Source organism: Syngnathus floridae, chromosome 6 (genome assembly GCF_059516105.1).
Source record: "Syngnathus floridae isolate MCC-2025c chromosome 6, RoL_Sflo_1.0, whole genome shotgun sequence".
NCBI lineage: Eukaryota > Metazoa > Chordata > Actinopteri > Syngnathiformes > Syngnathidae > Syngnathus > Syngnathus floridae.
The window spans coordinates 7,843,228-7,859,151 of NC_142418.1; the positions used below are offsets into that span (position 1 = coordinate 7,843,228).

The following is a 15,924-nucleotide window of genomic DNA, read 5'->3' on the forward strand; positions in this document are numbered from 1 at the left end:
TCCACTTTTACATAAATAAGTCATAATTTATTTGACGTACGGGACCTCGGCGTCCACCTCGCTGTACAACAATTGGAGCGAAACAAAAATAATACACAGATGACAAGTGGCCACAGATGCTTTTGTGAGGAAAGTAGGAGGGGGAGGGGTAAACACAGAAAATCCCAACCTTGTAGCTAACATAACCAAAACAAAGAAAATCATAGCTCTGTATAGCTCCCCAGTTTACCCTGAGCTCTTACCCACTTGTATCCACTTGAAGGCCACTGTGTGCATATGTATGTGGTTATGTGTGTATGTATGCATGTGTGTGAAAGAATGTGCGTGCCCAAAAAAGCTTATAGAGGTGGGTGATTGTTTTAAAGGGGTCTTCACCAGTGGACAATCTCCTGAGGGTCTCTCCCTTTTCGTTTCTCTTTGCTTTAACTCCACACCAAGCCTTTAGAATGAGATGAGTTTAGCTGCATGTTTTCATAGTTTTCCCCATTTTTCTGAAAAAAAATAAAATAAAATCAGTTTACTATAAAATAGTACGGTGTTCTCCTGCTATATTATGGATTTTGAAGTCCATCAGGTTCAACAGTTGGACATGAAAAGTTTAGAGAACGTCAATCATGTTCGCCTGCAAAGCTTATATTGCATTTAGATTCTAAAATTTCACCCAAAAACCTGAATAACACTATCTTCTTACAAGAATGTAACTCACCTTGGACGCTATGGCTTTGAGTTTTCCAAGCAGCGAGGGTTTGGAGTAGACCACCTCATCGTCCATGTCGCCCTCATTCTCACCCTCCATGACGGCGCAGCTGTCAGCGCCTGGCATGTCGCACTCCTTGCTGTTAGCGGACATGACCAAGCGCGAGTACTTATACTCCAACCTGCAGCACAGATGACACATATATGAATCAATAGGCAAACAGGTACAGGTACAGTGCATCAACCAGTATGTGCAATACGTTTATGTGAAATACAATTTTTTTATCATCATTAATACAAATGTTTTCATTTTAGTTAATTTGTTAGTTTTCTTTAAATACATCAACATTGCACAATAAGAGCTTTACGTATGTAGGTACCAAATGAGGGTTGCAGATTGACATTTACAGTGAGTATTTCAACTACTTAGACACACAAACTGTAAATAGTACACGTACATAAGCTAGATAAAATAGACAGACAGACAACCAGATAGCGTACCGCTTGTTCTTTTTCCAGAAGTAGCAGGTGAGCGAGACGAGCAGCACAGTGAGGAAGGCGCCCAATCCGGCGCAGAGCTGCACCCAGAGGTCCATCCCTTCGCACGGCAGCGTCTCCTTGTCGGGCAAGCTCACGCCTCCCATGCAAACCTTAGGCTCCGTCCACACGTAGAGCAGATCCTGCAAAGAAACGCATCAAGCTCATCAAGTTTGTCCCTTGATCTACAAACATAATGAAAACAAAAAGCCTCTTTAATTGATTTGCTTGTGTATAAAAAAAAACAACCTCAAACCCAAATCAACTACTAGGGAATGTTATAAATGTGTTCCAGTCCCATAAAATAAATCAAAGTGTTAATGTAATAGGTTTTTAATAAGAAAAACAGCACTGTCAAATTTCATTTGGTATGAAAAGATAACATGCATCAAATTACACAACCATGTGAAACATTTGTGAGCTGCCCATTTCCCAAGTTTTGTTTTTAAGCGAGTCTTTCTGAATTTTCTCAATTTGTGATTTCGCAATTGGTCTAATTTACATCTCCTACCTGAAAATCATGTCAAAGCAAAAGACTAAGCACAGTGGCTTGGTGATGCCTCCACGAGTGGAAATACAATTCACGGTTTTACTGTCTGGCCAGTCGTAGCTGCTTGCCTCATCAAAACCCTGAGCTGTGGCTCTGGATGCCTCCATAACAAAGGCCGTACTCTGCATCAACACCGCAGGAGAGAGGAGCAGTGAGCCTTAAAATTAGTTTGTAAAGTGCACTATAATTTTCTACACCTAGTGTTTTCTGACCAACATGTCACAATGAGGACAGGCGCTATAAAAATGGATGTATGTAGTGTAAAAATAATGGAAAGAAAATCTCAAACTTGAGAGACTCCACAAACCATTTGTCCCGCCTTGCAGGCTCCCTCTATGCGGTGGTAGTCGTTCTGGCTGCACGTGGGACATGCCCCGGAGCTCTCCCACAGGAAATGAAAGGTGCAGCCGTCACACGTTCCCGCGGGACATGTACTGCAAAAGATGTGAGGCGTGAGCGAGCGTATTAATAGGAACCTGGTTCATTGAACCATAATGGTGCTGCGCTTACCTGGGCACGGAGAGTTCTCCTTTGGTGCTTTTTAAGGGATTGCAGCGCACTGACACCACTGTGCTGCGACCCGACTCGCAAGACGAGGTGGGCTCCAAAGACCTTGGCAACAAATACGGCAAGCACTTTTGAATGAACGTTCCAGCTAGTGCATTAGGTGCACCACAAAAAACAAGAGCGATCCTTTCACCATGATATAGCACATATTTCCAAAAGCAATCAAGAAAACAGGAAATTTATGTAATGATTATTTTAAGCTTTTTCTCTACTTTCAAGATATTTGATGATTGGCTAACAAAAAACCCAAATTTATTATCAAGTGAAATTTCAATAATGCATACATGTTAAAATGATTTTTTTAAAGGCTTACCGGAAATAAAAGTTGACATCTGGCACTTTCCCGGAGGAGTGGGGGAACAGCTCCGGTCGTGCCTTAACACCAGCATATGTACTCTCGACCGTTGCGCCTGTTCAAAGTGACATCAAGTTTTAGCATGTTCATCACGGACAGCCACGGTTGCGTACATCGTGTACTCAGCTGCTCACCGAGGAAAGTGTCAGCCAGGTTAATGGACTGCGAGGTGAGTGCTGTGTTGAAGCCTCGTCCACTGGCTGGTATTATTGTTGATTGGCAGATGAAGGTCTTAACAGCGTTGCTACCGTCGCTGTGTTCGCTCTGAGAATCGCTGACAGATAGGTCGGTCACGTTGTCTTTGCACAAGGCCAGATGATCCTTGAGAGGGGAGTGCATAGAGGATATTAAGTAGGCAAGTTCAAGTGCACTTTATCCAGACCGATACCAGTACAAGCAATACTAAACACCAATACCACTAGTATGTTTGATAAATAAAATTTCCCTCCTTGAAATTACACACATAATGACAATATTCTACTCATTTCTGATTTCTATTTCCTGATCATAAAACAGTCACAAAAGGGCAGCTTATCCTGGTAATGATACCATGAAACAAGGCTGCAAGATACAGTACTAGCACATCACTAATAATAGCCCATTCACTGGTGTGAACGTTTTATATTTTTGAAAACTGAAATCCTAGAAAAATTGTTTACTGCCACCAATGTTGCACAGTCAAAAATACTTTTAGGGCCACATAAAGAGCTCTCTAAAAAAATATAACAAGCCATAAAGATTTTTTTGTCCTTGTTTTTTTTTTAATAAGAAGGACATGTATCCGCTGTTGTGTGCTCTCACCTGTCCTCCACACAAGCTGATATTGAACAGGTGGAAGTATTTGGTTCCCTTGGAGGTGAAGCTTGGCCCGTTCATCAGCGTTCCCACCGAGCCCAGCGGGCTGAAGTCAAAGGTCATGGTGACATTGCCGTCCGTGTGTGTGAAGTGACAGTCGCTGTAGCATAAGTGGTGGTCCTGGAGCACAATGTGAAGCATAAAGTACATAAGTAAATGACAAACATGGAGGAGTTTTGGTCACCGATATGTGATTGCGTGAAGGGAAAGATTTGTGCAAAAACATACATTTCTCGATGTGTGACCAGATGTGTGAATTAAATCTTTGCGTGAAGCGACAACAATCTTCCGAACCAACCTTGCTGCTCTGGCTGCCCGGTCCGCAAGGCTTGCAGGCGTCCGGTCCCGGCGTGGCCTGAGGGAGCAGGTAGGTGTCGGGAGGGCACTCGTTGCAGTGGCTGCTTTGCGGATCGATGTAGTGACCGGGCGGGCACGGAACACACGCCGAGCTGGACGGCTGCTCACTGAGGGCACAAGCGCGACACTCGGACGACACCCCGTCCACCGCGTTGCTGACCACGATGGAGTAGATGCGTGCCACGTCGTTCACATAATGACGGACCTACGCAAGGAACAATGCACACATGTGTACATGAAGGACTCAGGGTGCTAAAAAGCAAATTGACAGCAATTTCAGAATAAGGTTCTAAATAGATGAAAAATAAATACAGTAAATACGAAAATGAAATGAATGAAAATAGTATGGTAGTAGCAATGTCAACACTTTTAAATGAATTGCAAAAGGCAATTCAACATTTACTTGATATGGTATTGTAGCCACATGAGAAGGTTTTTAAATACTATGATGACCAAGCATTTTAAATAGTCTCAGCTGGTTTACTGCCCAAACAGGTTGCCCCTGAAATCCCAAGTAAACAATGCAGGCAGATTTTTGAGCCAGATATACAACCGTCGAGTTTAAGTGAACTTTTAAAAGTCATGTCATAACTTACACCCGTGGGCTGGTTGGTCCTCTGGAAGGCCCATGTGTAGGAGACCGAGGCATTTTTGGTCATGATGTGTGTATAAGACTGTCTTGTTTTGCTGCTCTCCCAAGACTCAACCACAGTGGTGCTCTTGCGGTTCACATCCTTCAAAAATACACAATAAACTAGTCAACACTGTATGAAAGCAAATGTTGGCACTATACTGACAGGAGTTCCCCCTCACCATCATAAAGTAGAATTCACAGTCAGCGGTGCACACAGTCTCAAACTCAAACGTAATCCGGCCAAACTCTGTGCCAGAGTGACTGGATAAGGACGTCGGAAGCCTGAGGGAAGTCGGACAAAGAAAAAGAGTCATGACGAGCAGAGACGCGACACAAGGAGTGACAAGAGAGACATGCTCACTTGAAGCCGGGAATATGAATGCTGAGGATGAGGTAGTCATTATCCGAACTTCCCGCACCGCTCCGGATGTGATCGCGGGCCACCTCCCAGCCTAGAAGATGGGAAGGCACAATGAGATATTTGGCAAAATTTATGATGAAAATCAGTTTATACAATACCGTAAACCGTTCTTTTCATATTTCTATTGTACATCGTCAGAACGTCAAAAAAAGCCATGCATGCTATAATAACCCTTCCTGTTATGGTGAAGGAAAACGACTTTTTGTTATAAAATATATTCTAAAAATGAAGTAAAATTCCACTCTCCCTAGCATTTCCACTCTGCTAGCATTTTTGCATTTTCTATTGTTTTCACCGTTCATGCCGTCACACTTGGAGTTCCCCACATTGAAGCAAGATGTCTTCATGTTAGCAGGAAGAACGTTCCACCACTTGTACTCAAAGCCCAGGGTGGGCTCGGTGCCCGCCGGGCACTGCTGACATGCTGGGGAGGGACACAAAAGAGAACAGATGAACAAAAAGTGAAGGAGGCCCAATGACTAAACAAAAGCAACAATGAGACGGCTTGGTACGTTTCATTCCGTCCGAGTAGGACCCAGCAGGACAGGGCAAGCAGACCGACGTGTCGTTGTTATAAAAACCAGGGTTGCAAGGAGGGCAAGCTTCTCGCTCGCCACCAGGGGGCAGCCCCTCGGCTCCAGTCACGTTCTCCAGGCAGACCTTTGGCTGGATCCACTTATATAGCACCTGTGTCTGCAGTTACAAAGGAAATTTAATGCGCAAGCATTTCCAGAAGGTGATTGGTTAAGAGTCACCAGGTTTCCATACCTTTCCATCTTTGTCGCACGCAGTGTGAATGTTGAAGAAGTCTTTCTTGGAACATGGAGGTCTGTTCTTACATTGTCCGGATCCCTCATCTGCAAAATAATACAACATCAAAGCAAAATCAGCTATATGTCTCAGGTCTCCCCGTCCCAGATTGAGCAAAACAGAACTACACTGCGATTTAGTGCGTTTTGACAGACTCAATCCCAAATGAGCCAGATTGGTAGATCAGCTTCTACATCTGTATGCACACTAAAATTTCCACCATAGTAAATCAGACCCTGTGTGCCCATGAGAGTGTATGTGTCCACCTGCATATTGAGTGGCCCTGTCGCAGGGGGAGCAGGAGCTCGCCCCGTGGCCCGAGAAAGTGTCCCGAGGGCAGGGTTCACACGTGGAGGAGCCTGGCACTCGATTGAAAGTGCCCGGCTTACAGGGGAAACACTCGGATGTGTAGGCCACACCTGGAGAGAGGAGGAAAATGTCCCAAGGGAACAGATGAATACCCGCTGGAGTAACGATTCCAAGAGAAAAAATAGAGATAAGACAAACCTTCTATTTGGACGTTTTTCAGGAGGACAGGTTTCGCTGCTTTGGTGCTCACCGTGATGGCACCAGTCCTCCAGTACATGATGTTGGTGCCAGACTTGAGGTTCACCTGGTGAACATGGTGACCAAAAAAAAGTCACAATTAGGGCAAAATTTTAAAAGTTCTATATCGGTGCAAGTTTAACGTTCTTTTGAATTTACCGTGTGGGTGGCCCATTCTCCTTGGCTGGTGATCTTAAGCCATTTAGTTTCTGTGTCCTGATCCATCTCTTGACACTGATCATTCTGGATCTGCAATCCATTCAACACAATTACACTCAATTAACTTTCACCTCAACTGATGACTACACTGAATACTTCACTGCAAAGTTTATTTAAAGTTTATTAAAGTTTATTTGATAATAGGTTATTATAAATAAAATATAAATACTAACCATACGTACACATTTGACATTTTTAGAATTATTGTTTCAACTTGTTACTTTATCATAAATACTGCAATAAGATTATTAACATGCAGACATAAACAGCATATAGATTTGAAATGATTTTTTTTTATCATGTGTTGATACATCCAGTAGTGTATTATAGAAAACAGAAAAAGATTTTAAAAAATCCTGTGTACTGTGTAGAAATGATTTTTTTTCTTTTTTTAAATCGATCAAGTTATTTAATATTCATAATATAAAAAGAACAAATCAGTGTTGTTTGATTTGCAAATACAATAGCTGCTTAAATTGATGAAAACGAGCTGGCCAATCGGTCTTTCATAAAAATCCAAAAGCACCCAACCAAGTGTGTGTCTTTTCTACGTACAAAGAACTCAAAGAGCAAGTTGTTGTCTGGGTACTGATACTCAAACGTGACGGATCCCTGCTTCTTCAAGTGGACCGAGTAAACCAGCGAGACTGTGCACTCGTCCCGGTTGGATGCCAGATAGCTTCCCTGAGGCACCCAAGAAGAGCTGGAGAAGATGAAGAAATAGCAAAAGGGTCACATAAACAAATTCTCATTGGATTATAAATGGCACAGATCAAATTACATGCATGAATAAAACATACAGGAAATGCATTTATACATGTGTGCAATTTCCGATACAGTTCATGAGTCATTCAAGCGGAGGCAAATATAATGTGTGTTTGCGACACCTATTGCACATGAGGTCTCTGTCTTGGTGGGCGCCGTTTTCCAGGGGGGTAACTAGGCTACTGAATCCCGCCGGCATGGATTCCCACTCGTCAAAGCGGATGCCGCTGCCCAGAGAGTAGCTTCCTGCCGCGCAGCGGGTGCACTCTTGGGTTGACATCTCCAGAAACTCGCCAGCTTTGCACGAAAAGGCTACAAACACACAACATTGTTGGATGACAACTAGAACTTTTCACCACGGCATCATACGTAGTGCTGGGTGGCAAAAGGGCAAGAATGCTCGTGCAGCACAGGCCAAACCTGTTAGCAGGCATGTCTCACAACTTGTCTCACCACATAAGTGAGCTGTTTAACAACCTTTATTTCCTGCTTACCGTTCCGCTTATTTGACCTACAAGACTTCATCATTTCCAACATCGCTCAAATCACTGTGTTAATTATCTTATGAAGTAATGGCGTTATTATGGGCCTAAAGTAGCCTGAAAAAGTGACAGATTAGGATAGCTAGCTAGCTACCTCGATAGATGGATGAATTGATAAGATAAACCTTGAAATTAAACTAATAATTTTCTGATTTTAATGGACAACTATTCTGTACTATTGCAACTGACTAAAACCTAGACACGTTTCTTCTCCTATATTTCGGACTTTAATTGCAAATGAATCGACAATTAGTAGATATGTTAATAATAAATTGACACATTCCTTTTTGAAATCTGTCTATGAGCAGTGCAGCTCCTCTTTAGTTTTGCGTTCATTGGCCTTTGGATTGGAAGACACTCCAAACAGATTCGTTCGGGATGAGTTTTGAAAAATTCCAGGCTGACGATAAGGAGGTGTCAACTCGTATGATGGAAGCACAACAAAACATGCCAGTGACTTACTGCAATCAGTGCCGCGCACTGGATCAGGCAGGCCGACGCAGGCCCCAGGGTTGTGCGGGATGGCCGCCCGCCACCGAGAACCCGAACTGTGGCACTCTGTGTACTCAAAATAGTAGTCCTCCTGCAAAAAAAAATGAAAGCACCACAAATTGAGACAAAAACAGAGCCCAAATACTTAAAACCAGCATCAAATATCAATATTAGCGGTGTGAAGTCCCAATCAAAATATTTGGTCTTACACCTTTTCAAGGAATACAGGTAGGTGGACTTAAATTCAATTAAACAATGCATCGTAGGGCCATTTAACCATTTAAGTTTCATCAACACAAATTTGTCATCTTGTTCTGAATGCACCGATTTTCTATCACGTCGATTATTGGAAAATATTGTTCCAAAAGCACACGCACTTCAACTGAAATGATACAGTAATGTGTTTGTTACCAGTAGTTTTTTAAAAGTGTGTCATGTTTGTCATGCACTAAGGACAACTTTCCTTCCCTCCTCCCCCCCCCCTTTATCAGAGTGAAACTGTTTGGTTTAATGAACAATAAAAGATGAAGCAACTGCGTTAACAAGCTCAAAGCGTTTCCACTTTGCTTCCACTGAGGCGAGCTCATGTGACAAGTAATTACCACTCCTTTTTTTTTTTGTCTGGAAGCACAACATTCCACCTTCACGTCTCTGGCAACAATCGCTTTAGATGTTTTTGCAGTGTCATTGTTTTTAATCTGTATGAGAAAAATTTTGGTCACATTGAAAATGGGGGGAAATACCTTGTCATATATTGTTTAGGTAAAAAGTTGCATTTTCAAAATTAAGGTTGAATTTTTTTTAGAATGGAGTTGAATTTGTGTTTTCAAATAGAGTAATTTTTTTGACTGTATTTGCATAATACTAATTTGACCTAACTAAAATAACCCTTTATCTAAAAACAACATGAATAATCAAAGCATGTTTCCACTAACATGGACCATTTACGCTTATAGCGAGGCAGAAAACAAGAGACCTAATTTACGGTTAGGTTTCCTCCATCTTTTGTAATTTGTTTTAATTAGCGACGTTTTGCAATGAGGAAAACATCCCCTGCCGAGTATGCTTGGAAGAACATTGCAACCAAAGACAATTAAATTACCGAATTGTTCCGTAAACAAGGCCAAATGTGCATTACTTAAAACACGGAAGAAAGCTCAAAAACTACCCTAACGATTAGGTTTTGATTGGTCTTTTGCTTTTCATTGAAGTCAGGGGTAATATCTAATTCATTTTAAGGTCATAATTGCCAAACTGTAGTAGGCAGTGATTGCTTTCAGGAATGTAGCCCCTCTATCTCAGGGACCAGTATGACACAAGTGTGCTTTTCTGAGGAGGTGTCGAACTGATCCAGAGCAGTTGGACGGGAAAAAAACAGTCCATGCAGGAAACTGATAAGCACACAGTGGCCCAAGTTCAACACACTGGAGCGAGGAAGCACTCATGAGTCATGTTCTGACAGGGGTGTCCAAAATTGGACCGAGGGGCCATTTGCAGCCCTTGCTGTTTGTTCATTATCAGTCTGCGGCATATACCAAAACAATCCACATGGCCCTTGTTTGCCTGTTTAGTTTCTAAACTCACTGGTTTTATATCAAGCTTTTCTAGATTTTCAAAAATGCAATAGCAGAAAATTATTTTTGCACTACTTTCTTTACATTCCTCAGCACAGATCTTTCTTATTTTAGTTCTGAACATGGAGATGTGATTCTGTTGCTGCAAAAATCCTGAGAAATTGTTGACTTCCTGACTTCCTACTGTAGCTGTTTAAACATTTCTATAATCAACAATATAGCATTTCTTTTCAGATTAGTTTAATCGTGCTAAATACTGTCACTACAATTTATTATTATTATTACAATTATTATTATTATTATTTTGCCTCAACAGATATTGTTTGGGTTTGTTTGGATTTTGGGGGGGTGATGGGATTTCTATGACGAACTTGAGATACAAGTAAGAATTCATGTTGTAAGTCAAAATACCACAGTGTCAAAGTGACCCTTGACAAAAAGTCTTTAAACCTCTGATCGATTTGAAGACTTCTCAAGAAACCGGAAATATGCCCCCTTTTTCCATCAGGAGACAATGAACGCCACACGCAGCCCAATCAGTGCCCAACCGGCAATGCAAGGTGGGAATAGGTGAATAGGGAATAAGCAAGAATGGAACATAAATCGGCGTGAATTCGGTGCGGATCGCTCACCTCCGTGCAGGGCCGCTCGGCCCCGTCAATCATCGTCAGCGTGCAACAGAGGAAGAGGAGGACGACGGCGGGGAGATGTTGGATGTTGTAGATGGTGAGAGCCCAGCTGGCGACGAACCGAGCCGGCGAGCGCATTGTTGAGCATCCAAGGAGCGAGAGCGATGAATCACTGAGGTAAATGTAATTGTTATTTCGTTGTTAAACAGCAATCAAACGCATGTTTCTGTCGTCGCCAATTTGTCAGGCTTGCCACCTGCGATTATCCTCGGACAGCGCTCTCCCGCGGACCTCCGCGTCTGTAAAGGTAAAGAATAAAAAATAGAACATCCGAGTATGGATTTCCAAAATAAAACAATTATTGCTTTCATACGTAGTTTTAGACCAATTGCACCAATTTTGTTTGTTTTATTGTATTATGTAAATATTCTTAGGCATTTTAAAGTCCTAGAGTGCCTGTAAACCTCCTATGTTTCTTGTTAGAAACCCATTGTGTATTATTTTGAAGGCAAATTACCTACGTACTTTAGCGTATTACCGGTTTTTCTGCAATCTCTCACTTCAGTGTGTGGTTAACCACAGTGGAATGACGCTTCAGTGACGTTGATCAAGGAAAAAAACAATTATCCTACCGCGATAAATGACAAATAAAAAAGGACAATATGCTCTCTAAAAAACAACACTCTTTTCGTTATAATCTAAACAAAAGTCAAAAGTCAACCCTGAGTAAATATCGTGACAGACGATTCGTGTCCTCATTTAGGGGGTGGCGGGGATGATATTATCATTGCAATATTCATGTTGACCACCAGATGTCAGACAATTCCTCAATTATCCGATGCTGATGAGGGTCAAAGTGCGTTATTATCAGCATGAGGAGGAGGGGAGTTTTTTGTAAAAGAATTAGTTAGAACTACGAGGAGTAATATTAGTAATAAAAGTAGCATAAGCAGAAGGAGTAATAGGTGAGGAATTGTATTATATCAAAACTTGATTGCGGGAACACACAGATTTTAGTCCTTAGCACAACAAAAAGAACAAATTAAATCTGATTTCATTTCCACAAAGCACGCTTGTACGGTTAACTGCTGATTGCTTTGACATGCTTTATAGTATATTATAATATGCATAATGTCAATCTTATCTTTATATTTTGCATTTCAACTGAGTGTCATGCAGCATCTCCCAGCACAGTTGTCTCATCACATCAATATGAGTGCGTCCCCTTCATACAATACATGACCTTGTGTGTGTCTGTCATTGAAAGGCTACACTCAGTACTTGGGCGAGTGAAGCTCTATTGCTCTTCTCCTTTCTCTTTCTGCCTATCACTTACCTTGTCCTCCTGTAACCAGAGCGCCGTCATCCGCCTCCGTATTCAACCATCTGTAACCTTATGATAACCTCTACGCTTTTCTTTGCGCCACTCTGCGGTCAGATGAATCATTTATTAGCGCTGTCCAAGTGCAGGATAAGCTTGTTATCAAATCGGACAGTAATCGGAGTGCTCCCCTCCATGTGTGGAACCACGTGGCCTTGCTGCTCTTTCTAAACAGACCAGGAACTACCTGATGGAGTAATAGGAGACTTTTAAAGGAAAGCACACACACCAAGATCATAAGAGGACACAACAAGCTGTAGGACGAGGGATTCTTATATGCGTACTGGTGGTTGGGAATTTTCCTAACAAACTGAGAGGATGATAACTTAGTGATGGACGAGGTGGTATCTGGGTACTCCTACAAATGGCAAATCTGCTAAGGGACAAGTGGACAACTGCCTGGGAGAAAGATTTCATCGGCACTCGAGGACCGTTCTGGATTAACAGACCAATATTTAGTGATTATCCTGTCACGGGTTGTGGGCAGCTAGATCCTGGTCAAGTCCTGAAGTCAGGCAAGTGAACCACTTTACGAATTATTTTGCATCTAACCACCAATCACACACCTGACATTGGGCGAAAGGCCGAGACAGACTCGCTGGACTGGTTGCCAATGTGTCTGCATTCAAGTCAGGCAAGTGAAACAATGCACCATTTACATTTGAAATTTTATTTCATTTACAGATGAGCTACTGGCTATATTAGAAACAACCTAGGTCCACTGGATCTAGCATCTGTCTCCCATCATGCATGGACTTCCTTGCCCGTCCCTAAGCCATTGTTTCGGCTACCCCTCCGACTCCAACAGCGAGCCAGCTCTTGCTCCAGAATCTGCAGCATGTCGAACACACGAGCTGGACCCGGTGACGTCTCAGCCAGATGCCGATTCACCTCAGCAGAAATCTCAAGGGACCATTGGCTCTTTCTCCAAACGAGAAACTAACGGAACTAACTCAACGTGTAACCCTCAGGACAAAGATGGCCTTTGCCTTCCCTCCAGCTCAGAAGGCAATGATGATGAATTTTGTACTCATATCCCCAGACCCTCCATTATTGTGAGACACCCCAAGGTAAAAAGTAAACTGCCCTCTTTATGATTCCTTCTGTGGTGACGTCACCGTTTGTCATCTATTACGCGTGATTTTTCTTTTAAACATCGAAAATACTAACATGCATGAATAATACAAGATATCGGAGTACACACTCTACACATGCAAAGGGAAACAAAAAACGGGGAAGAATGTTATATTCACAATGTAAACCGCAGTTTTTATAGTCCTTTAGTTCGAAGGCCTTGGGGTTCATAGAAAAACTGCAATAGCGTTTTAAATTCAACAAACATATGTGTGCCTTGTACGTCCACAAGGGGGCATCATAAACCAAATGATGTAATGCACTAGCTGAGTTTCTTGTCCATCTCAACAGAGGGGGTAAAAGTACTCTGTATTCAAGAAGACTTGTGTAAAAGAAAAAAAAAACTGGTTAAAGTACAAAAAAAGTATAGACTCTGAAATGTGCTAAAGTACATACCTTATTTTGAGTAAGGAGAAGAAAGTGTCTGTTTTCAAATGCAGGGTGTAAAATTATACCCACACAGCCACTCACACTTCGGGGTCACTGTGTTCAGATGACGTTTCCTAATCAATGCACATGTCCCTACATGCAGGGAGGGATGTCACATGTACCATAAGCTATATCCACAGGGGACGATCAATAATCCTGAGCAACAGAGAGAAATTGCAAATGATGAGAGTGGAGGAAGAGGTGTGCGTTTTTGAGTGGGAATCCTGGAAATTATGCTGAATGGGAGGATAGCTCACAGTAGTGAACGAAAAGAAAATGTGATTTGTGCTAAGTCGCTAAATTTTATTGAACAAAATTAGTGTCAAACACGGGGCTGAAATTTGAAGATTTTTGGCTTAATCATCAGTGGATGTTCAGGCAATATGGCGGACAGGGGACACGGGAGCGTTTGCAAGCTAACTCTGAATAAATCCTATGGTCTACCAATTGTAAGCAGTGACTTCATTATGAACAATCCTTTCCTCTCTTGATTGGCTGGAAGAGACAATTTCCTGATTTCCTGAACAAACACCAGAATAATAATGCTTTGTCATCTAGCGACACGGTTAAATAAGCACCACCATAGGGTGGAAACTGCAAACATGACAGAAAAGGTGATGTATGGTTGGCGTTTGCCATTCACTTCAATAATCTCATGTTATATTCCATATCTTGAACAATTGCAGCATTGATCTCAAAGGTTTAAAATTCCGTGTGTGTGTGTGTGTGTGTGTGTGTGTGTGTGTGTGTGTGTGTGTGTGTGTGTGTGTGTGTGTGTGTGTGTGTGTGTGTGTGTGTGTGTGTGTGTGTGTGTGTGTGTGTGTGTGTGTGTGTGTGTGTGCTAATAGCGTTGTGCAAACTGAGCATTTATCACTAACCTTTCATATGATAACCGCCGTGCGCATGCAATGGCTAAACCTGTAATCTGAATTCTTTGTCTATGCAGTAGTTGCAAAGATAAGGTTCACACAAGAATGTCTGATATGATAACACCATTCTTTGGTGTGACTTACATGCGTGCGCTTACACATACATGCATGCGTGTGCACATATACACACAGACACGGGATAATAAACCATTACAAAGCACGGGTATTAAGCAAACAGCAGTGTTGTTTTTTGAGTGCATAGAAGAACATGATCCTTCCCCAGTAGAACATTTATATCAAAACATAGTGTTCTCATGCAAAACCACTTGAAGTGGGTTTATTGCCATACACCCCTAACCGCTATGTGTGTGTGTGTGTGTCTGTGTGTGCGTGCGTGCGTGCGTACGTGCGTGTGTGTGAGTGCGTGCGTGTGTGTGTGAGTTTGTCATGATTTCATCGCAATGTATTTGAAATAAATCATGTGACCACCGGTAGTGTAATGGTTCCAATACCTCAGTGTGATCTGACTTATATGCCAAAAGTCAGCCAGAATGGACGGACATATAGATGGATGGATCAATCGATAAATCCATGAATGGATGATGGATGGACGGATGGATGAATTGGTGGATGGATCAATGAACCCATGAATGGATGGAGGAATGGCTGGATGAATGATCAATGGATGGATCAATGGATGGATGGATGGATCAATGAATCCATGAATGGATTGAATAATGTCTGGATGAATGATCAATGGATGGATGGATGGATGGATGGATGGATGGATGGATGGATGGATGGATGGATGGATGGATGGATGGATGGATGGATGGATGGATGGATGGATGGATGGATGGATGGATGGATGGATGGATGGATGGATGGATGGATGGATGGATGGATCAATGAATCCATGAATGGATTGAAGATTGACTGGATGAATGATCAATGGATGGATCAATGGATGGATGGATGGATGGATGGATGGATCAATCAATCCGTGAATGGATTGAGGAATGACTGGATGAATGATCGATGGATGTTGACAGACAGAGATGTGGGTGGATGGAGGCATAAATGGAAAGGATGGCTCAACTGATGAATGTGTTGTAGAGTATGTGAATAATCAATTTCCTTGCCTTCAGAAAGCCTTTTAACAGCACCACCTCAAGTGTGTTTGCCCCATGATGCAGTATGCTTTGGATCATTCACTTATTCTTACTTATCTCTTTCCATCACCAACAATTTTTACGCTAATGACTTGATTCCAATTATTCCCGAATGATGACACAGCTGTTGATTTGGTACAAATGTTCAAATATTATTTTACTACAAATAGAAATACTACATACATGTCACTAATTTGTCACCTCTGCTGCAATGCCTTTGTGGTGACTGACTTTGATCCCCTTTAACCTTTCTTCCCACACACACTCCATTCCAGGAAACGGCATCTGCCAGGACAGCCGACAGAGGAGAGACAGAGGATGGGCCGTTATCAGGTATGGAAAACAAAACCAACTTCCTCCCATTTGCTCTTTTGCCTCCCTCGGCTCTGA

At 42.2% G+C, this 15,924-nt stretch overlaps 2 protein-coding genes across 2 annotated transcripts; one reads left to right on the forward strand and one right to left on the reverse strand.

The window, feature by feature from the left end:
• On the reverse strand, positions 1–10,856 carry elapor2a (endosome-lysosome associated apoptosis and autophagy regulator family member 2a). Its single transcript, XM_088379367.1, has 22 exons — positions 10,553–10,856; positions 8,317–8,437; positions 7,435–7,624; positions 7,103–7,250; positions 6,488–6,577; positions 6,290–6,395; positions 6,049–6,201; positions 5,741–5,829; positions 5,485–5,665; positions 5,268–5,396; positions 4,913–5,003; positions 4,731–4,833; positions 4,514–4,651; positions 3,859–4,122; positions 3,507–3,680; positions 2,840–3,026; positions 2,664–2,760; positions 2,294–2,395; positions 2,091–2,217; positions 1,198–1,376; positions 707–878; positions 1–491 (listed from the first exon to the last, which is right to left on the reverse strand). Exons 1-22 carry the CDS (start codon positions 10,685–10,687, stop codon positions 423–425), a joined length of 3,045 nt encoding a protein of 1,014 aa, XP_088235493.1. The 5' UTR covers positions 10,688–10,856; the 3' UTR covers positions 1–422.
• Positions 10,857–12,543: 1,687 nt separating this feature from the next.
• On the forward strand, positions 12,544–15,924 carry LOC148396270 (uncharacterized). Its single transcript, XM_088378416.1, is given in 4 exon segments — positions 12,544–12,564; positions 12,647–13,000; positions 15,810–15,887; positions 15,889–15,924. Coding segments are annotated over 4 exon segments (489 nt in total).

Bases quoted from the DNA above. Each gene is read 5' to 3' on its own strand.
- elapor2a (XM_088379367.1), bottom strand. From the start codon at position 10,687: ATGCGCTCGCCGGCTCGGTTCGTCGCCAGCTGGGCTCTCACCATCTAC. The intron at 6,578-7,102 runs GTACGTAGAAAA...AATGGATTGCAG, and splicing joins ACTTGCTCTTTGAGTTCTTT to ATCCAGAATGATCAGTGTCA. The intron at 492-706 runs GTGAGTTACATT...ATTTTTTTTCAG, and splicing joins TCAAAGCCATAGCGTCCAAG to AAAAATGGGGAAAACTATGA.